Raw genomic sequence first — 23,511 nt, 5'->3', positions numbered from 1 at the left:
ATGCATGCAAAGTGAAGGGAGGACCACAAGTGCACGCACATGCTGCGTTGTTGTTGCCGTCTGCAGCCCTGAAAACACCTTGACAGACTAGTTTTGCACTTAAAAAACCCAACATGATCACATCTGACCTGAGAAGTCTGAGGAGCCCTCGGCGAGGTCGCAGACGACGGCCAGGGACGTTATTCCGAACAGGAGCGCACAAGTGACGGCTGGCAAAGTCCCAGAGAGGTGGAACATCCTTGAAGCCTCAAAGGTGCATCATGCAAAGTCCACATTGGAGGAGAAGGAAGGAACCGTGGATGGCGACCACATTTAGACGTCCGGTTGTCCCAGCGTGCTGCAAGCGTGTGAGGCTGGGATGGAGGCTTGATCTTCTTTTTTTTTTTTTTGCTTCCTTCCTGGAGGAGGACGCAGCCCACCTGGAGGACTGTCGACGCCATTTGCATGATTGATTTGACACCTGCAGACCAGATTGGACCGAAATGATCAACGTTTGATTATAATATAAAACACGCAGTGCACATTTATTAAGTATATAGGCTATTGTACACCAATTTGACACAAAAATATTTAAGCATGTCATACTTAATGTTTTAAATTTCGCCAATTACGAGTATTAATTTGCTTTTTTTTATATTTTTAACGGCCAGTCGTAAAATCTAATCGCAAACAGGCACTTTTTTAAAGAAACTATGTCGCCATCTTGTGGCCATTATGTCACATTGCAACTACAATCTCATATAATACTGTCTAAATTGCCAGACGTAGAATAATTGTCGTTTTGCCATACTTTTACCCTTTGTTTGAGCAATAACGCCAAAAAAATCTAATGATGTATGATAATTGGACCTCTTAAATCAGGGGTGTCCAAACTTTTTCCACTGAGGGCCGCACACGGAAAAATTAAAGCATGTGGGGGCCATTGTGATATTTTTCATTTTCAAACCATAACAAAATATATGGATTTTTTAAAAATGTATTTTACCTTTAGGGGTGACGGGGACCATAAAGGGTCTCAGTTATTAAAATGTTAAAAATGAGTCTAATTTTTTTTTATTATTTTTTATTTAACGCTTACAGTAAATCTCTAGGTTTTATGGCTTTTCTGTCAAAAACAACTTTGTTTTTTATAGTAAAACTGAAATATGCAGTATTTAGTAATTAGAGCCCTAAAAGATCAATAATGCAGGACACCATTGATTTTAATTATTTAATATTTTTGAGTAATCACAGTGAAAAGATAAATAAAATACCACTAAAATATATGTGGGATCCAAAAGGTGCCCCACTCATAAAGTGATACATTTTTATTAGTTTTTTTTGTTTTTTTTACTTTCAACACTTAAGTTACGAGATCAAATTCAGATATAGCTGTCGATTTTACGTTTGAACTATTATTTTGTTTGTTTTATGCTCTTTTGTCAAAGAAAACTTTGTTTTTATATGGCAACTACACACTATATGCAATATTTACCACATAAAACATTTTAAAGTGAAATATTTGAACTAATTGGAGCTTTGAAAATAATTAATTATAACATGGATTTTTTTGTCTTTTTTTTTTTTTTTTGAGCAGTGGCAAAAAAAGAAAGAGAAAGACAAAAGATAAAAAAACAGCCTGCATGACAGCTTTGTGTCAACATTGCAACTTTTTCTCGTTAGATTTCACCTCATTCCACTTTTTTTAATGTTCTTTTTTATTTTTTGCAATAGCATTTCCAGAATGTGTGGCGGGCCGGTAAAGATTTAGCACAAATGGCCCCCGGGCCGCACTTTGGACACCCCTATCTTAAATACTATTTTTGGCACTGTTGCCACTGGCAACCTTTTTTTCAACAGTGCTGTTAATTTATTAAATATAAACCTGTATTATAACCAGTCTGTGGTAATGTTTTGCTGGTATCTATGATAATTTCCCTCAAAATAAGATATTTTCAAGATTCTTGTACGATAACGTGTCATTTTCCATCGATAATTGTGTCTTTTCTTCGAGTTTGTTCGGAAAAGTACAGCTCCGACATGAACGTAAATTAATATTTATAGTGAGGAATTGTATCTAAAAAGAAATTGAGAGGTAAAAATTGACCCCAAAAACACAAAAAATAGCTCAATAAACTCAAGCATGTCATACTTCATGTTTAAAAATTTGCCAATTACGAGTATTAATTTGCTTTTTAAAAATATTTTTCACGACCAGTCGTGAGGTCTAATCCAAAACAGTCACTTTTTAAAGAAACTATGTCACCATCTTGTGGCCATTATGTCACATTGCAACTACAATCTCATATAATACTGTCTAAGTTGCCAGACGTACAATAATTGTCGTTTGTGCCATACTTTTTTTTAACCATTTGTTTGAGCAATAACTCCAAAAATCTAATGATGTATGATAATTTGACCTCTTAAATACTATTTTTGGCACTGTTGCCACTGGCAACCATTTTTCAACAGTGCTGTTAATTTATTAAATATAAACCTGTATTATAATAACCAGTCTGTGGTAATGTTTTGCTGGTATGTACGATAATTTCCCTCAAAATAAGATATTTTCAAGATTTGTGTACGATAACGTGTCACATTTTCCATCGATAATTGTGTCTTTTCTTCGAGATTGTTCGGAAAAGTACAACTCCGACATGAACATAAGTTAATATTTATAGTGAGGAATTGTATCTAAAAAGAAAATAGACGGAAAATTTGACCCCAAAAACACAAAAAATAGCACAATAAACTGAAGCATGTCATACTTAATGTTTAAAAATTTGCCAATTACGAGTATTAATTTGCTTTTTTAAAATATTTTTCACGAACAGTCGTGAGGTCTAATCCAAAACAGTCACTTTTTAAAGAAACTATGTCACCATCGTGTGGCCATTATGTCACATTGCAACTACAATCTCATATAATACTGTCTAAGTTGCCAGACGTACAATAATAGCCGTGTGTGCCATACTTTTTTTTTTTAACATTTGTTTGAGCAATAACTCCAAAAATCTAATGATGTATGATAACTTGACCTCTTAAATACTATTTTTGGCACTGTTGCCACTGGCAACCTTTTTTTTCAACAGTGCTGTTAATTTTATCAAATACAAACCTGTATTATAACCAGTCTGTGGTAATGTTTTGCTGGTATGTACGATAATTTCCCTCAAAATAAGATATTTTCAAGATTTGTGTACGATAACGTGTCACATTTTCCATCGATAATTGTGTCTTTTCTTCGAGATTGTTCGGAAAAGTACAACTCCGACATGAACATAAGTTAATATTTATAGTGAGGAATTGTATCTAAAAAGAAAATAGAGGTAAAAATTGACCCCAAAAACACAAAAAATACCACAATAAACTCAAGCATGTCATACTTAATGTTTAAAAATTTGCCAATTACGAGTATTAATTTGCTTTTTTAAAATATTTTTCACGAACAGTCGTGAGGTCTAATCCAAAACAGTCAGTTTTTAAAGAAACTATGTCACCATCGTGTGGCCATTATGTCACATTGCAACTACAATCTCATATAATACTGTCTAAGTTGCCAGACGTACAATAATTGTCGTGTGTGCCATACTTTTTTTTACAATTTGTTTGAGCAATAACTCCAAAAATCTAATGATGTATGATAACTTGACCTATTAAATATTATTTTGGCACTGTTGCCACTGGCAACCTTTTTTTTCAACAGCGCTGTTAATTTTATTAAATACAAACCTGTATTATAACCAGTCTGTGGTAATGTTTTGCTGGTATGTACGATAATTTCCCCCAAAATAACACATTTTCCTAATTTTCATTTTATGAACGTAAAACTGTTTGTTTATTTTGTTGACCACTGTCCGAAGAAACAATAAACTAAACTAACTAAAGATTATTGTACGATGACGTGTCATTTTCCATCTGGCAACGTCGTTTTCCTCACAGGCTTCCTTACGCATCTGCGACAACAGAAGGTCAAAGATGGCAGCCTGTACTAAATGGCTCGATAAATGTGTTTTTTCAGCGAGATTGTTCGGAAAAGTACAACTCCGACATGAACGTAAGTTAATATTTATAGTGAGGAATTGTGTGTTATAAGCAATGGGGGTGCACATTGTACTTTGTGCCCCTGGCGAGGTAACTGTGAGCTAATGTTGCTATCGCGGATAGCTATAGCTTCGAAGTCATGAAGTTGTCATTCCCATATACTTGTTTCTCCAGGGTTCTTGTCCACGTCTACGTGTTGTCTGGCCGACGGAGATGCCAGCAAGCAACCGCCGAAATTTACCCCTCCGTCGAAGCCTGTCATCATAGACAGAACACAGACAGCGGCTGCTTTGCGGAAGTATGCTAACACTAATAGACACATGCTAACATGACAAACACAAGCTAACATGGCAAAGACATGCTAACAACTACATGCTAACGCTACAAACACATGCTAATGCTACAAACTGCTAACACTACAAACACATGCTAATGCTACTAACACATGCTAACGCTACAAACACATGCTAACGCTACTAACACATGTTAACACTAATGGGTGAGGGCCGACATCCGGGCAACTGAGCTACATACGGGTTCTTCGAGCCATAGCAACCAGACTGGCGTTGAAAACAAACCGTTGCCATTACTCTTTAACCTGTCGACCTACGCTGGTTAAACCCGTCATTCTGCCTCCAAAATGCCGAAAAACTGTGTTGTTTTTGGTTGTGCTAACCACAACCGGAAACAGGGAAAACAAAAGTTGTATTTTGTTCTGCCAAAGCGTGATAAAAGCCCACAGAGACGAGACAAATGGCTCGCAGCTTTACACCGGGAAAACGAGGACGGTTCTCACTGGAGTCCCCCAAAGTCGGCAGGCAGGCAGGCAGCATCATGGCGGACAGAGACAGTGGAAGTGAGCAGGGAGGAGCAGCCACGGGCCCAGGCTTTGGTTCCATGCACGCTACAGCGGGAGGGACGGGCTCGGCTTCCGGCCTCCAGCATGAGACGCAGGAGCTGACGTCCAAGCGAGTTGACATCCAAAACAAACGCATCTACTTGGACGTCAAGCAGAACGCCGCTTCTTGAAGATAGCCGAAGTCGGGGCCGGTGGCAACAAGAGCCGCCTCACGCTGTCTATGTCGGTGACGGTCGAGTTCCGCGACTACTTGGGGGACTTCATCGAACACTACGCCCAGTTGGGTCCCGGGCATGGTGCAGAATGAGCCGCGGCGGGCCCTGAAAAGCGAGTTCCTAGTGCGGGAGAATCGGAAGTACTACATGGAACTGAAAGAGAACCAGCGGGGACGGTTCTTGAGGATCCGGCAGACCGTGAACAGGGGGCCCGGCTTGGGGTCAGACCATCGCGCTCCCGGCGCAGGTACTTATCGCGTTCCGCGACGCTTTGGCCAAACTTATTGACGATTACGGCGTGGACGAGGAGCCCGCGGAGCTGCCGGAGGGCTCGTCGATGACTGTGGACAACAAGCGCTTCTTCTTCGACGTGGGCTCCAACAAGTACGGCGTGTTCACACAAAGTTGTTGATAACTTCCGCGTCTGTTTCTTAGTAGCGCGCGGGCTAAGCTAACTAGCAAGCTAAGCTAAGCCTGAGAAGCTTTAAAGTTCACTGAGACGAGTCTGACGCAAATAATATATTTTCGTTTTTTCACACGATATGCCAATAAGTAAAAATGCGTAAATGAAGGATTTAACGCAGACTTCCAAGCCACAACGCTCGTTAAATGCTTTTTCTGTCAATGCTGTGTTCGCTGTGAGCTGGTTTGTTTTCAACGAATTCCCGGTTGCTAGGGGATTGGTAGGCGGAAGTGACGTAGGTCCGCCCTCACCCATAGACACATGCTAATGCTACAAACATATGCTAACGCTACTAACACATGCTATCACTACAAACACATGCTAATGTAGTGGAAAGTCCAGGTTGTCAATGAGAACCAAAGTAGATTTAACACAAGAGTTTTATTTTACTCATAATCAAATGGTACAATGGTTGGGTTGAGTTGTCTAGCACACAGAAAGTTTCCCCCCCGGGCGCGCCCGTCACCATGAAAAAGAAGATGGTGGTGCCCAAAACACTCACTTCGTTTGGCTTTATCCCTTTCTTATCTCTCTTGTTAGTGCGTCAATGTCTTATTTTGTTTTCCCTATCTGTTCCATAACAACTCCAATCTTTTAGACAGTCAACACATTCACTAGACAGGTTGGCACGACTTAAAGTTCACTTTTGTCCCACAGAAGAGGAAGAGAAATCAAAATGAGCATACATTTTTGACAGACATGAACTATAGGTCAAAGGTCAGAAATTCTACTACATACCCGCCTTCCAGGGTCTTAAGACCCTGGACCAAAACAATTTCTGATATAGACCACTAAATTAAATCTCTACCGCAGATAGAGGCAAAAACCTCAATGTTTTTATACGAGGCAAAAATTCCGTCTATGACCCTCCTTCAGAGCGATCGCTGTTACCAGCCTGCAGTAAAACCATCTCACAGAACACAATTAGTGGCCTACCCTTTGAGTTAGTAACGTAATACCAAAATACTTTGATCATGAACATAATTAGATGAATATATATATGCTTATTCAAGATGTATTTTCACATTAATAATGAATCAAACAAGATCTGGTTTAGAATTAATATAGACTTATGACTGTAAGCTGTTGCATTATTATTTTTCCCGGCATTTGCAATGAATGTAGTTACCAATTGATTTTGTACACACAACTGAATTTCGTATGAGTCCATGTTCGATTAGTGCTCGTATGGATGGCTCGGTGGTGCCTCAGGCTGGTGGCCTGCCGACACCTCGTTGGGCTTTTGGCTGCCTTGGTGAAGAAAGAGATCCACTCAAACAGTCTGTCTCTGTCTCTTCTTGGGGTGTGGTTCAGTCCATTGGGCAGACTGTTTAATGGCATGTCCGTGCTGGCCGAAATTGGGGAAAAGTATGGGGCTTTGGGGAAGGCGGGGCAAAGTATGGGGCGTTGGGGCTTTGGTCCAGGCCCTCGGCTTGCTTCAACGCCTCCTCGCTGCTTCGGCACTCCCGACACTTCTTTCCACAGCTGCTGGAGTCCCGGTGGACATATTGGCTGGCAACGTTAGTTGTTCTCGTCATCGCTGGCAAGGTGTTGTCTCTCCTCTCGGTTCCTTCCAGTCAGGTATCGGGTGTTGGTCCTGGATCGGCTTTGACCGTGCCCCTCTTAGCGAGTGCAAGGGAATCTGGAGTGGCTGCTATGCCAACACAATGCTAACCTAGCTCAATGCTATGCTAACACAATGCTAACCTAGCTATCAGTGTCACTCCTCTTCGAACCAATGCCTCATGCAGCTGTCATTCACACAGCCTCGTCACACGCACACACTCTTATCTCAAAATGTCTCCCAGCTCTTTTTTTTTATATGCGTCACACAGTCACTCACACACAGAGAATTTACCAGCGAGCAAGAGCTGGTAAATTAAAACAACTGTAATATCGCACAGTCACAATCACCAGTATAGTTAAAAACAAATTCAAATGCCTGGAATTAGCTCGCAGCGCCCACGAGGGGGAGCCTCCCTGCTTAGGCTGCTGCCTCCGCGATCCAACCTCTTGATAAGCGAAAGAAAATAATTATATGGATGGATCATTCACTCATGTGTTTTCTGTACATAACTTTGTCTATTTTCTCACATGCACACACATAACCAACAATTTCCCAGCTCTTGCAGATCAGCGTGGGTGCGAAAAAAGCGTTAGGGAACTCTCACAAAAGCATGAGGGAGAATTAAAACAGATAAGAAACCAGGTGCTACACAAAAGTTATTAAAATACGCAGATATATATATATACATTTAAAAACACACATTTTTATCCCACAAAACACTCCCCCCTGGTCCGGACCAATATAAACAACTAATGCACGCGTGCTTTTGTGGAATCGGCCGTCTCATATAATGGCGATTAACCCATTCAGCGGAGCAAATCCTGCTTTTCCTTCCTGACCAACACGGATAACAGCCTAAGGCGCTGTAGAATTACCAGGAATCACCCTTCAATTTCTACAGTACATCGTGTCTGGTCAGTCCATATAGTTTCACCAAGGCTCTACCATATGGAGCCCTTACTCTATCCATCTATACTGCAGCAAATTTCCAAATTCGTGACAACTTGGCTCAGTTGATCTCCTTTACCGGAGTCACTGAACGATCACCTTATATCAGGCTTTTTACCCGGCTGCAGCTTCCACATAGACAGATACGTAGGACCTTCATAGACGTCATAAATTTGTGTGGGCCAAATGTCACATCAGTTTAGCCAACCTTGCCTTGAATTTCGCTGTGTCCAACTCCGGCTAACCATGTACTTGCAGAAAAGAAATTTTTCGTCTCACATCGTCTATGCTTCTACACTCCAAACCACCAAAATTCTATCAACAATCCCCATTTGTTAAAAACAAGAGATTACAAGTTTTCAACAAACACACAGACAAATGATCACATATAAAACAACTCAAACCAACCAACACATGCCTCAGTCTAGGTTGTTTTTGGAGAACTATCTTTTATGAAAAAAAATTTCAGTTTTCATCTTACCGATCCCGTTTCTCTTCAGACAGACAACTTTTACACAATAAGCAAAATAGCTTACCTTTTATTAGATGCGCGCGTGCAAGCGTTGTCTGCCTGAGAGAGAAGCCGGATCGGATGTTGATTTGCAGAGTTCTGGACCATCCTGTTCGTGACGCCAATTTTGTAGTGGAAAGTCCAGGTTGTCAATGAGAACCAAAGTAGATTTAACACAAGAGTTTTATTTTACTCATAATCAAATGGTACAATGGTTGGGTTGAGTTGTCTAGCACACAGAAAGTTTCCCCCCCGGGCGCGCCCGTCACCATGAAAAAGAAGATGGTGGTGCCCAAAACACTCACTTCGTTTGGCTTTATCCCTTTCTTATCTCTCTTGTTAGTGCGTCAATGTCTTATTTTGTTTTCCCTATCTGTTCCATAACAACTCCAATCTTTTAGACAGTCAACACATTCACTAGACAGGTTGGCACGACTTAAAGTTCACTTTTGTCCCACAGAAGAGGAAGAGAAATCAAAATGAGCATACATTTTTGACAGACATGAACTATAGGTCAAAGGTCAGAAATTCTACTACACTAATGCTAAAAAACACATGTTAACACTAATAGACACATGCTAACGCTACAAACACATTTTAACAACTACAAACACATGCTAACGCTACAAACACATGCTAACACTATAAACACATACTAACGCTAAAAACACATGCTAACACTAATAGACACATGGTAACGCTACAGACACATGCTAACGCTACAAACACATGCTAACACTACAAACACATGCTAACGCTAAAACACATGCTAACACTAATAGACACATGCTAACGCTACAGACACATACTAACGCTACAAACACATGCTAACACTACAAACACATGCTAACGCTACTAACACATGCTAACGCTACAAACACATGTTAACGCTACTAACACATGTTAACACTAATAGACACATGCTAACGCTACAAACATTTGCTAACGCTACTAACACATGCTATCACTACAAACACATGCTAACGCTAAAAAACACATGTTAACACTAATAGACACATGCTAACGCTACAAACACATTTTAACAACTACAAACACATGCTAACGCTACAAACACATGCTAACACTATAAACACATGCTAATGCTAAAAACACATGCTAACATTAATAGACACATGCTAATGCTACAAACACATGCTATCACTACTAACACATGCTATCATTACAAACACATGCTAACGCTACAAGCACATGCTAACGAAATAAGCACATGCTAACTAAGGCTGCAGCTAACGATTATTTTTTTATCGATTAATCTATAGATTATTTTTTCGATTCATCGGTTAATCTATAGATTATTTTTTCGATTAATCTTTAGATTATTTTTCCTTTTACCGATTATTTTTTTATTCAAAATGAAGATGAAAAAATAAATGTAGGCCCGTTTTTTCAAAAGGCATGGCTTTTATTTACAAAAAAAAAGAAGTATGGCCACTCAGTCAACATTGACAACAACATGACTAAATATTCTGTAACAATGTAAACATTTAAAACTTTTAACATTTAATAAAATTAAAAGTAGCTTATTTGCTTTTTAATGTGCAAATATAAAAGTCAACATCCAGTGCAAATCTTAATATTCTGCAATAGTATAAGCATTTCAAAAGTAAAAGTATTGCTTATTTTGCTTTAAAATGTGCATAAATAAAGATAAACATCCAATACAAAAAAGTGCAAAACGAAATATTCTGTAACAACAGTGTAAACATTTCAACAAAAGTGAAAGTATTGCTTATTTGCTAAAATGTGCAAAAATAAAGATAAACATCCAATACAAAAAAGTGCCAATCTAAATATTCTGGAGCACTGTAAACATTAAGTATTGCTTTTAAAATGTGCAAAATAAACATCCAGTCCAACACAGTACACAATAACCAATTCTACTCATTCCAGTGAGTGTCTAACAGTTGTAATGAAGAAAGGTTAGCATGTCTACATGCTTTGGTTCTTTTCTTGTTTACAATATTCCCAGCAGCTGAAAATAGGTGCTCTGAAGGGGTCGATGTGGCTGGAACTGAGAGCTAATTAGCCTTCACCTCAAGCCAGGATTGCGAGTGAGCTGAGCTGCAGTTTAAGTTTCTAGAAGGTCAACGGGCTCATAGTGATGTTACTAGTAGTTGACTGGGAGGTGTTTATTATCATTTGGGGAGAGTCCACTGCCTGATGCTCACCTGCTAAACACCTATCTGCTCGACACTGAAGCGCTGACTACATGCGCTCTGAATACGCACTGCTGATTGGCTGATAATGCTTTGTGTGTACCAATCAGATGGTTGTGTGGGTGGGACAATGCTGCGTGTGTACCAATCAGATGGTTGTGTGGGTGGGACAATGCTGCGTGCTGAGACAGAGGCAGACGGAGCAAAGCAGCTTGTTAAGACTTTAGCTTTAGCTTAGAAACTCGTTCGGTACACCCCCGTGCCGAACCGAAAGCCCCGTACCGAAACGGTTCAATACAAAACACGTACCGTTACACCCCTAGCAGATACAAATGACACATTCATGTTTTTGTGTAATGATGACAACGTATGCTCGCGCGGACGATTGACTAGTTGATGGTTTTCTTTTCAAATGTTCGTTCATAGCCGTTGTGCTGCTATGATAGGCCATTTCCGCTCGACACAGTGTGCATACAACAACATTATTAGGCCGTTTATTGAAATACTCCCACACTTTTGACCACTTTTGGCATGCTTTTCCCCCCTCGCTCGCACCGCTCGCATCGTATTCTTTGATCGTCTGCTTTGCGCTTCGCCATGACGGTAGTGTGCCGTCATTATGCGACGCGTCGACGCACAAAAACGGCGTCGACGTATTTACGTAACCGATGACGTCGACTACGTCGACGCGTCATTTCAGCCTTAATGCTAACGCTACAAACACTTTTAACAACTACAAACACATGCTTACGCTAAGAAACACATGCTAACGCTACAAACACATGCTAACGCTATAAACACATGCTAACACTACTAACACATGCTAACGCTACAAACACATGCTAACACTACTAACACATGCTAATGCTAATAGACACATGCTAATGCTACAAATACATGCTAATGCTACAAACACATGCTAACACTACTAACACATGCTAACGCTAATAGACACATGCTAACGCTACAAGCACATGCTAACACTAACAGACTCCAACTTGAATTGTGTGTCTGTTTTGTCATAAATGTTAGGTTCCTGAGCCCGGAGTTTATCCCGCCTCGCCAAAGGACAGACCGGCTGAAGTTTTACATGGAGAGGAAAGACATGGTCCGCAGGAGGAGCGTGATTGAACTTCCGGAATTCTACGTGGGTAAGTCACTCAGACCAGCAGGATGTCTGCACACAGTGATGGGCAAACTACTTGGAAAATGTAGTAAGTTAAGCTCCTAGTTACACTGTGTTAAAGGGGAACTGCAGGCCTCAAATTTTAACTTTTTAAGGTCAAGTTAAGGTGTTGCCCTAAAGGAGGGCTCATATTTTAGAGCACCAAGGCAAACATTATTTTCTTTCGAGGCAGGGGCTCCAAAGCATATGCATGCATACGTTATATATTTTTGTCATTTTTATGATGCCTTTATCTGTATTGTTACATTTTGATAGAGGGAGGTTTTTTATTTATTTTATAATTATTATTTAAGTTATGTACATGTAGATGATGTATCGGGACATATCCATTAAGAGTTTGAGCAGAAATATGTCATATGAGCGAGTATTGATGTTATTTGAACACTGATACAGTTTGCAGTTAAAAAAGGGACGAGTGAACATCCCAGTAAACAATCTAAAGTCTTTATAAATGAGTTGTGACAATGTTCACGACACATCACCTGCTGCATGTTTCCTCATCTCATTAACTCTTAGTCACAGCAGCTGATGGACGCTCTATTGACAAAATAAAAGTAACATCAAATAGTTTTCTCCTTCGCTGTATACTTTTAGTGTGGGGAAAAGTGCGTCTGTCTCCAATATTGTCCACACTTGTCTCCATCTAAACACAGCAGTGCGCCCTTAAACACACGGCGGGAAGCAAGGGTAAAATGACATTAAACCAAGCACTTGGCTCCGTTTACTCCGAGGGGAAATCACCCAAGCAAAGTCTGTGTCGTTGGTCCGCCATGATTATCAAGTCAAACTATGCTAGTGCACATGCGCCTGACTTCGGGTTGCCTAAAATGCATTAATAAATGGCGGGGTTTCGGTAATTAAAAAATTAGACGTATTACTAACCATCGGGAATTTTATCGCAAATTATCATTATACGGTTTACTGTTCATCCCTTGCCCATTAACAAGTAAAAGGTCAAGGGCGGTCACGGCATGTTCTTGCCGCGGATGTTGGTCAATTTTTTAGGGCATTACGACAAATGACAGGGCGGTCCCGACTTTTGCCGCAGTTGCCGTGGTTAAATTCGAGCCCTGGACCTGCAATTTTGGGGGAATTTTGCCTATCGTTCACAATCATATGAGCGACAAGAACCAACGTCTTTGAACGCTTGAAAGATGCGACTAACGGAGTCACTTTTGTAGCCTTCAAAGCCCTCTAAAAAAAATTAAAAACTCTCCTATCAACATTTTTTGTACATTTTGCAAGTCTATATATAATGTAGAACAGACACAATTATAACAATACATTCATAATAGAGATGTCCGATAATGGCTTTTTTGTCGATATCCGATATTCCGATATTGTCCAACTCTTAATTACCTATTCCGATATCAACCGATACCGATATATACAGTCGTGGAATTAACACATTATTATGCCTAATTTTGTTGTGATGCCCCGCTGGAGTTATTAAAAAATGTAACAAGGTTTTCCAAAATAAATCAACTCAAGTTATGGAAAAAAATGCCAACATGGCACTGCCATATTTATTATTGAAGTCACAAAGTGCATTATTTTTTTAACATGCCTCAAAACAGCAGCTTGGAATTTGGGACATGCTCTCCCTAAGAGAGCATGAGGAGGTTGAGGTGGGCGGGGTTGTAGCGGGGGGTGTATTTTGTAGCGTCCCGGAAGAGTTAGTGCTGGGTCTTTGTTCTGTTGTGATTATGTTGTGTTACGGTGCGGATGTTCTCCCGAAATGTGTTTGTCATTCTTGTTTGGTGTTGGTTCAGAGTGTGGCACATATTTGTAACAGTGTTAAAGTTGTTTATATGCCCACCCTCAGTGTGACCTGTATGGCTGTTGACCAAGTATGCATTGCATTCACTTGTGTGTGTGAAAAGCCGTAGATATTATGTGACTGGGCCGGCACGCAAAGGAAGTGCCTTTAAGGTTTATTGGCGTTTTAAAAAGTCATACATTTTACTTTTTGAAACAGATACCGATCATTTTGAAACAGATACCGATAATTTCCGATATTACATTTTAAAGCATTTATCGACAGATAGTATCGGCAGTCCGATATTATCGGACATCCCTAATTTATAACAAAACTAGTTTTTACATATACAATATTTAACATATTTTGGTCATTTTAAGCATTGCCGGGATATTTTTCCTCAGGGCATTTGTATCCATAGTAACGTACTGGATAAATGTAGGAGCAATGTGAAATGTCTTAAATATCAACATTTCATCATTAACACTCAAGTACACATGTGAACTCATATATATAAACACAATACCACCATAAGGCCTACCTTAAAGCTCAATTAAACACAGAGAACTTCCCTAAACTGTGCTAGCACTGTCGCTAATAACTAAATATATACATAACTAAATATTTCCACCATTATCTATGCTCAATTCTTCAGCTAACAAAAACACAAAAGAACAAAATGTGAAATAAAGTGCCCTGGTTTAAAGGACATGTTTAAACGTCTGCAGGTCTGCCAGTATGGCTGTATTGTATCAAATATATACCGCTTTCTAAAATATACCAGTATTAACTACAGCACTGGTATATCGCCCAGCCCGACTTCCACTACATGCCGGCTACAGACGAACTGAGCAGGTTTCTTTTTGTCCGGTCTGTTACTTCAATAAATCATTCACGACATAGCATCTCGGAATTGTGTGTGCTTACTGGGGATACAGACAAGTACTAAACGCAAGTTTTTTAATTTCAAACGACAGGCCGATTCGGAGTCGCTACAGTCTTGATATCAATTCCCTTGACCCAGCCACACACAAAGAAGTTGTAGGCCTCCATGCTTTTCTAAGTTTTCATCTGGTTTGCCGTGTAGAATGACATCTGTATCACCAGATAGTTTTACATGTCTGGGAACTTGACCGACGGATAATCCTAGAGATCACTCGACAAATCTTTCTCTTTTTTTTTTTGATAACGTATGGGGATCAATTCTATTCCAAAATTTGATTTTTTGGCTCGTATCTAGACCTGGGCCAATCATTTTTGCTTGATGATATATTGGCCTAGAAATTATTGCAGATAGTCGCTACTTATAGCATGTTACTGCCTATCACTATCTGTACTGTATTGTTTTTTAAATATTTTTTTCAGGCAGCATTCTTGCCGTGACCATGTCTGACCCCAATGCCAGTGGTAAAACAAACCGCTTTGTTGGCCTATGCATCCAAAGAGGGGGAAAAGGTCTTGGAGGTACATTTGTCCTGAGGAACATCATCAATAATCAAGGTGTCTTCATTTCTCTACTTTCTTCTTTTTTCCCCTCAAAATACAAAGTGTGAATGCTAATGGCCTGCTTGCACGGTGTAGGTGTGGAGATCTGCTATGAGCTGTACAACCCACGCATTCAGGAGATCCAGGTGTTGAAGCTGGAGAAGCGGCTGGATGACAACCTGATGTACCTGAGGGACGCCCTTCCCATGTACAGCACCGTGGATCCGAACATGAAGCCGACTCCCTTCTCGCCGGCTGGAGAAGTACCGGTTAACACGGTGAGACAGCAAACTAAAGTACATATTAGATTTGCCTGGATTTAGACTCCATGTTTCCCATAGTAAATAATGGAAATAGAAATTATCTGTTCCACAATCAAACTGTCACAATCTCAAAACATTGATTACTGTGCAGTAGGGATGAGCAATACGTATTTCAGCCTCTTGCAATAACAATATATATCACAATATGTTATTTGGTATGTAAATGATAATACAACTATTTAAAAATGGCTTACAAAGGCTCCTAATTTGGCTGCTCCTCAAAATGATTATTAATTTACTTGCTAATTTACTGTTAACAGCTGGTTACTCTCTGTTGTAAAATGTTTCCAGTAGATGTCCGATAATATCGGACTGCTGATAATATCGGCCGATAAATGCTTTAAAATGTAATATTGGAAATTATCGGTATCGGTTTAAAAATTATCGGTATCGGTTTCAAAAAGTAAAATTTATGACTTTTTAAAACGCCGCTGTGTACACGGACGTAGTGAGAAGTATAGAGCGCCAATAAACCTTAAAGGCACTGCCTTTGCGTGCCGGCCCAGTCACATAATATCTACGGCTTTTCACACACACAAGTGATTGCAAGGCATACTTGGTCAAAAGCCATACAGGTCACACTGAGGGTGGCCGTATAAATAACTTAAACACTGTTACAAATATGCGCCACACTGTGAACCCACACCAAACAAGAATGACAAACATTTGGGGAGAACATCCGCACCGTAACACAACAGAACAAGTACCCAGAACCCCTTGCAGCACTAACTCTTCCGGGACGCTACAATATACACCCCCCCTAACCCCCCACCTCAAACCCCGCCCAAGAGCATGTCCCAAATTCCAAGCTGCTGTTTTGAGGCATGTTAAAAAAAATAATGCACTTTGTGACTTCAATAATAAATATGGCAGTGCCATGTTGGCATTTTTTTCCATAACTTGAGTTGATTTATTTTGGAAAACCTTGTTACATTGTTTAATGCATCCAGCGGGGCATCACAACAAAATTAAGCATAATAATGTGTTAATTCCACGACTCTATATATCGGTATCGGTTGATATCGGAATCGGTAATTAAGAGTTGGACAATATCGGAATATCGGATATCGGCAAAAAAGCCATTATTGGACATCTCTAGTTTCCAGCTATACCAGTTGGTGCCCAAAGTCTGGCCCGCGGCCCAAATTTGGGCTGCCAAAGGGTAGCTACCAAATGTAATACATATTCATACTGACCGCTTTTAAGATGCACAATCATTGATGGCATGTCTGCAAAGCTACACTATAAAAAATAAGTCTGTAGCTATTACTGTAAAAACCTTAATTACCGATTCCAATATCAACCGATGCCGATATATACAGTCGTGGAATTAACACATTATTATGCCTAATTTTGTTGTGATGCCCCGCTGAATGCATTAAACAATGTAACAAGGTTTTCCAAAATAAATCAACTCAAGTTATGGAAAAAAATGCCAACATGGCACTGCCATATTTATTATTGAAGTCACAAAGTGCATTATTTTTTTTAACATGCCTCAAAACAGCAGCTTGGAATTTGGGACATGCTCTACCGGCATGAGGAGGTTGAGGTGGGCGTGGTTGGGGGGAAGGGGTAGCGGGGGGTGTATATTGTAGCGTCTCGGAAGAGTTAGTGCTGCAAGGGGTTCTGGGTATTTGTTCTGTTGTGTTTGTTATGTTACGGTGCGGATGTTCTCCCGAAATGTGTTTGTCATTCTTGTTTGGTGTGGGTTCACAGTGTGGCGCATATTTGTAACAGAGTTAAAGTTGTTTGTACGGCGACCCTCAGTGTGACCTGTATGGCTGTTGACCAAGTATGACTTGCATTCACTTGTGTGTGTGAAAAGCCGTAGATATTATGTGATTGGGCCGGCACGCAAAGACAGTGCCTTTAAGGTTTATTGGCGCTCTGTAGTTCTCCCTACGTCCGTGTACCACTCCGTACAGCGGCATTTTAAAAAGTCATACATTTTACTTTTTGAAACCGATAATTTCCGATATCACATTTTAAAGCATTTATCGGCCGATAATATCGGCAGTCCGATATTATCGGACATCTCTAATTTTACTGAAAAAACCTGGCAGTTCTGTCACCAGAATTTTAACGTAAGAACAACAGTGGTACAGTTTTTTTAAATTGCAGTAATTTGGTGTAAAAACCACCTTACATTTTATGTTAAATTCTGGTGACTGAGCTGCCAGTTTTCTTAACGTAAAATCTTTAGATTGATTGATTTATTTTCTCAGGCTAAATAGTTGTGTTTAAATTTAACAACACCTGTTCTACGATAAAGTTGTGACTTTTGGATAACCTTAGTCACAATCCTTCACCCACGTCCTATAATGAAAACCGGAACAACTTCGAAATTTAGCATCCTCAATATGTCTAATCTGTCTGGGTAAAGTTTAAAAGCAATCAGATCAAATTTAATGGAGGAATTTGTTACAGAACAACATCTGGAAATTGTGAAAATCTGCAGAAAATTACCTTTTTGATTGTTTTGAGGGTAGAAATGTACATAAAAAAAGATAACGCTACATTAAAGACGCGTTTGTTCGCTTGTCCCTGTAAAATTTGCTCCATTGTAGGCCAAATTTATAACATATTATGAAGGCAATGTTTTAAATACATTTTAACGTTCCTAGCTGCCAAATCACGTTTTTCTTTACCTATAAAAGTGAACCACTGTACTGCGGAAACTTGAAAAAATAGTGTAACCATTTGTTCAGGGTGCACCCCGCCTTCCGCCCTAGTGCGATAGGCTCCAGCACCCCCCGCGACCCCGACAGGGACAAGTGGTAGAAAATGGATGGATGGATGGCATTGTTCAAGAAAGTGTTTGTGACTTGTGCTTGGGAGGTTAGCCTCTTCACTAAAAAACTAAACTTTGCTCTGGCAGCCTGGACAGGAATACTAATGTCACAGTAAGGGCCAGTTCCTCTTCTATGGGTGTTGTCAAACCTCTTCTCTTTCATGTTAGAAAAACAAAAACAAAAGGTGTAGAAATAATGTCTGTTGTGTAAAATGGTTTTCTCAAACACATTTGTCAAATTAAAGTGGAACTGCACCATTTTTAGAATTTTGCCTATAGTTCACAATCATTATGAGAGACATGACGTCTGATGTATTTTTTTTGCATTCTAACTCAAAAAAAAAAAAATGCCGCCTACATCGGAGCCAATTGTAGCTCCTGTATTTTGCCCATAAAACCCAAAAAATACCAATCCAAAAACTGCCAACAATACTCCATCTACATTTCGTCACTTCAACATTATCCAAGTATGATTGATATTGTTATTATAAGTGCTAATGCAGAAAAACTATTTTCGCGGTGCCGTGATCCAAGCTTGTGTGTCTATATTTACATCGGGTGATAAATGCTGCTTCATTGCTTATGGAAGTTAATTGTTGATCATAAAGCATGCCTCTCACTTGGATAGTAGAAAGACGAGGACGTATTCCGACAAGTTTGTACACTCTGACAGCCAATTCAGACCTGGAAATGGCGAGAACAACAAGAAAAGACGCTTGGTTGCACCCTTTTTTCTTTGCAAGGATTAAGAGTCATTCTACATCTAAAACAGGAATATAACAAGATTCTATCAATCCACATTCTAATGACAGCAGACATTGTACAGTAGGGGATGTTTTATGTTCGTTGGCTCTCATGAAATCTGCACTGAGTAATCAGTGATGTTAGAAGAAAAAAAAAAGCCAACGTCAATGTGTTTTTTATGTTAATGTGCAGTGTATGATCAAAATACATACCGTATTTTTCGGACTATAAGTCATTTTTTTCAGTTTGGCCGGGGTTGCGACTTATACTCAGGAGCGACTTGTGTGTGAAATTATTAACACATTACCGTAAAATATCAAATAATATTATTTAGCTCATTCACGTAAGAGACTAGACGTATAAGATTTCAAGGGATTTAGCGATTAGGAGTGACAGATTGTTTGGTAAACGTATAGCATGTTCTATATGTTATAGTTATTTGAATGACTCTTACCATAATATGTTACATTAACATACCAGGCACGTTCTCAGTTGGTTATTTATGCCTCATATAACGTACACTTATTCAGCCTGTTGTTCACTATTCTTTGCTTATTTTAAATTGCCTTTCAAATGTCTATTCTTGGTGTTGGGTTTTATCAAATAAATTGCCCCAAAAAATGCGACTTATACTCTAGTGCGACTTACCGTATTTTTCGGAGTATAAGTCGCACCTGCCGAAAATGCATAATAAAAAAGGAAAAAAACATGAGTTGCACTGGAACCCGGCCAAACTATGAAAAAAACTGCAACTTATAGTCCGAAAAATACGGTATATATGTTTTTCCCTTCTTTATTATGCATTTTCGGCCGGTGCGATTTATACTCCGGAGCGACTTATAGTCTGAAAAATACGGTAATCCATCCATCCATTTTCTACCGCTTGTCAATATAAATGTTATATGTGTGCCTTTTACTACATTACATATATACTTATAGTGTGTATATGAAACCATAATGAATGTGTTGTAATTGCATTGTAGGCAGAATAGAGCGACTTCCTTAGGCTCCATTGTAAGCAGACTTTTGATCGCATTTATTTACCATTTCGAATACATAAAAAAAACACAAAAAAAACATACATGTTCTTACATAAGGATTGTAAATGATTGGCAAATTTCCCCCCAAAATTGCAGTTCCCCTTTAAGTGCTTAAAAGTAAAAAAAAAAAACAGATTAAACATTGGTTAAATCATGCCCTATTCAAAGAGCTTCAACACATTTGAACATTTGCTGCGACTTGCAAATTCAGGGCGCAATAAACACAAAATAAAAGCCTGCAAAGCCCTGGAGGGACTGACTTTTTAGTGGCTACTTTCTTACAGTCACTGTCATGTCTAGAAAATCCATCATATGATATCTTTCACATCTTCATTCTTCCTCCACCCAGCATAAAGTTAAAATGCGACCAAGACCATGGTCCAAACACTGGGAGCACCCCAAGTACAAAGTCCAGGGCATAGCCTTCGACAAGTGCATCTCCCCAGCGAAGATGGAGGAAGCTCAGAAGTGGGCGAGGCCTTGGCAGGAGTACGACATGTTGAAGGAGTACGACACGTCCAAGCTGGAGAAGGAGATTTACAGTGAGATCCAGGAGGAGATGACTAAGTTGAAAGCAGCCTAAGATGCAAAAATCCGTCTCCTGGAGATACATGACTTCATGGACATGGCCGGACTATGGTCAGTTTTTCAATTTTCAATGCAGAACTCACTGCTGAGACCAATAAATGCCACTTCACAGTGTACCAATACTTGCATTCGTTTGTTTGCACACATGTAGTAATGTAACCCAGACACTAGATGGTATTGTTTCCCTTCGTATGATGGATTCATCAAGCAGTTGCATAACCAAGCCTCTGTATTTGCAGGGAAACTCTTGCCACATTTTTGCAGTTGAATAAACAAAGTAAGCTTAGTGCTCTCCATAGGCATTAAACCATAAAAGGAACCTTTCAGCATAAGATGCAGATTTGACTACATATAAGCATGGTATTCAGAGAAAACGCACCAAGGACACCCAGTAGGGTTTTACTGTTGTGGATGGAAAATTGTGGTGTTGAGAAGGTATGTTAGCGCGTCGCTCAGCTGGTATAAAAACACTTTCCCTCCTTATGTTATGTCTGCCCTGAGCTAATGTGTGGATAAACACACTGAACGAGTCCCTGCCCTCGAATGTCTCTATCTAACAGGATGATATGAAGACAAAATGGCCTTTAATACTGGAGGAGCAGATGTTGACCACCTCATTATGGACCACACAGATGGAGAGATCCATGAGGAGTCGTGATCAAGTGTTCTGAGTGACCGTTAACGTCTTTAAACCACTTTTAGCATCAATGTACACAAAATCTCTTTTTCAGCCCATCGAGGAATGTTTTCCCCCTAAATATCCACCTGTCGAACTGCCTAGAAATGAACTCTTTGGAGCTGCAGCTGCTTTTGTGTACAGTAAATCACCCAGCAGTCACTCCACCACCATCTCGCTTTATCCCCCCACCCCCATGTTCACGTGCAGAGGCAGGAACGGGGGATGTTTATCCTGCAACATGCCGAGTTTCTCCATAAGCATACCGCAACTGGCAAACCAGTTTAAAGCACACAGTTAGTGCTTCAAGGACAGTTCCTGTGTGTGGGGAGGAGAGCTAGATCTCAACTGTATGTTTCTCTCGTGCCCTCAGGTTGACTTCTGTGCACCTGGAGTGAAGTTAAAGCCCCTGGCTGGGAAAGTAGATCAAACACACACACAACTACAGCTCAGAGACAGGCTATCATATCAGCATTCACAGACGGACACCTCCCAACAACGGCAACTGCAAACGTCTGGATTGGCCTGTCTTGTCAGGAAACCAGATACGCTCCATTCATGCTCGCCCGTGGGACCGGTGGGCGGAGCATGCAGGTCTGTTTGACACAAACAAACCTACATCACTCTGGTATGTAAAACTGCTACTTTCTGGACCTTAAAAGCTTCTCGCTTGTGTGCATCAAAGCCAACATGATCACTTTACTGTCCATTCACTTTTACACAGAATAACATCATTTACCATTTGCACTGTCTGAACATGTGTATGTACAGTTTGTACACAATGTAAATGTTTATCGACATAAACTTTTGGGTGTCCACTTGCATACTAAAACAGTGTAAGCATAGGTCTGTCCATTCACATATATACATAGTCTGTACAAAAACATCTGTCACAGCATTTAAACGCAGAAGTAAACCATCTATTCATACATGCACACTAGAGATGTCCGATAATATTGAATACCTACCGATAAATGCTTTTAAATGTAATATCGGAAATTATCGGTTTCAAAAAGTAAAATTAATAACTTTTTAAAACACTGCTGTACAGCGGTATATATTCAGTAAAACACGGACGTAGGGCATACTTGCCAACCCTCCCGAATTTCAGTGCCCCTCCTGAAATTCTCCCGGGCCGACCATTCTCCCGATTTCCACCCGGACAACAATATTGGGGGCGTGCCTTAAAGGCACTGCCTTTAGCGTCCTCTACAACCTGTCGTCACGTCCGCTTTTCCTCCATTCGAACCCGGCCCAGTCACATAATATATGCGGCTTTTACACACACACAAGTGAATGCAAGGCATACTTGGTCAACAGCCATACAGGTCACACTGAGGGTGACCGTATAAACAACTTGAACACTGTTACAAATATGCGCCACACTGTGAACCCACACCAAACAAGAATGACAAACACATTTCGGGAGAACATCCGTACCGTAACACAACATAAACACAACAGAACAAATACCCAGAACCTCTTGCAGCACTAACTCTTCCGGGACGCTACAATATACACCCCCGCCCTCAATCAAACCCCCCTCCTAATTCGGAGGTCTCAGGGTTGACAAGTATGCTGTAGTACAGTGGTCCCCAACCTTTTTGTAGCTGAGGACCGGTCAACGTGATTTTTTTATTTTTTCATAAAGAAATACAATCATGTGTGCTTACAGACTGTATCCCTGCAGACTGTATTGATCTATATTGATATATAATGTATATATTGTGTTTTTTATGTTGATTTAATTTAAAAATATATATATTTTTTTTTTTGATTTTTTTATTTCTTGTGCGGTCGGTACTAATACCGGTCCGCGGCCCGGTGGTTGGGGACCACTGCTCTGGTATACTCTGGACTGAAGCTGTGTGCCTTCATTGTTTTTGAAGCTGTTGTTTTGAGGCATGTTTAAAAAAAATGAAAAAATAATGCACTTTGTGAAAGTCAAAGTATAGTATTTCCCATAGTTGTAGTGGGTATCAGGATTATCTCAGGGAGAGCATGTCCCAAATTCCAAGCTGCTGTTTTGAGGCATGTTAAAAAAAATAATGCACTTTGTGACTTCAATAATAAATATGGCAGTGCCATGTTGGCACTTTTTTCCATAACTGGAGTTGAAGTTGTTCTCTTATTTTGGAAAACCTTGTTTTTGA

At 40.0% G+C, this 23,511-nt stretch overlaps 2 protein-coding genes and 1 pseudogene across 3 annotated transcripts in view; 2 read left to right on the top strand and 1 right to left on the bottom strand.

Annotated features, from left to right (window-relative positions):
* The window catches only part of LOC133641118 (protein eva-1 homolog C), a 432,473-nt gene that overhangs the window by 385,641 nt on the left and 23,321 nt on the right, over positions 1-23,511 (bottom strand). The window contains exon 2 of the mRNA XM_062034993.1: positions 129-460. Coding sequence (XP_061890977.1) covers positions 129-237 — 109 coding nt within the window. The 5' untranslated portion in view covers positions 238-460. The remainder of the gene's footprint in view (positions 1-128; positions 461-23,511) is intronic.
* On the top strand, positions 3,896-21,880 carry mrpl19 (mitochondrial ribosomal protein L19). Of its 2 annotated transcripts, XR_009824186.1 has the most exons (7): positions 3,896-4,036; positions 4,198-4,321; positions 11,796-11,914; positions 15,074-15,208; positions 15,290-15,471; positions 20,444-20,733; positions 21,732-21,880. XR_009824186.1 is itself a non-coding variant. In XM_062034029.1 (6 exons), exons 1-6 carry the CDS (start codon positions 3,958-3,960, stop codon positions 20,675-20,677), a joined length of 873 nt encoding a protein of 290 aa, XP_061890013.1. In that variant the 5' UTR covers positions 3,896-3,957; the 3' UTR covers positions 20,678-20,798. The 2 variants fall into 2 exon arrangements, 1 of the variants encoding a protein (XP_061890013.1); XM_062034029.1 differs by lacking the exon at positions 21,732-21,880 and having other exon boundaries at positions 20,444-20,798.
* On the top strand, positions 4,404-6,214 carry LOC133640551 (transcriptional activator protein Pur-alpha-like; annotated as a pseudogene).

Source organism: Entelurus aequoreus, linkage group LG23 (assembly GCF_033978785.1).
Source record: "Entelurus aequoreus isolate RoL-2023_Sb linkage group LG23, RoL_Eaeq_v1.1, whole genome shotgun sequence".
Taxonomy (NCBI): Eukaryota; Metazoa; Chordata; class Actinopteri; order Syngnathiformes; family Syngnathidae; genus Entelurus; species Entelurus aequoreus.
This window is presented reverse-complemented; position numbering and strand designations above follow the sequence as displayed.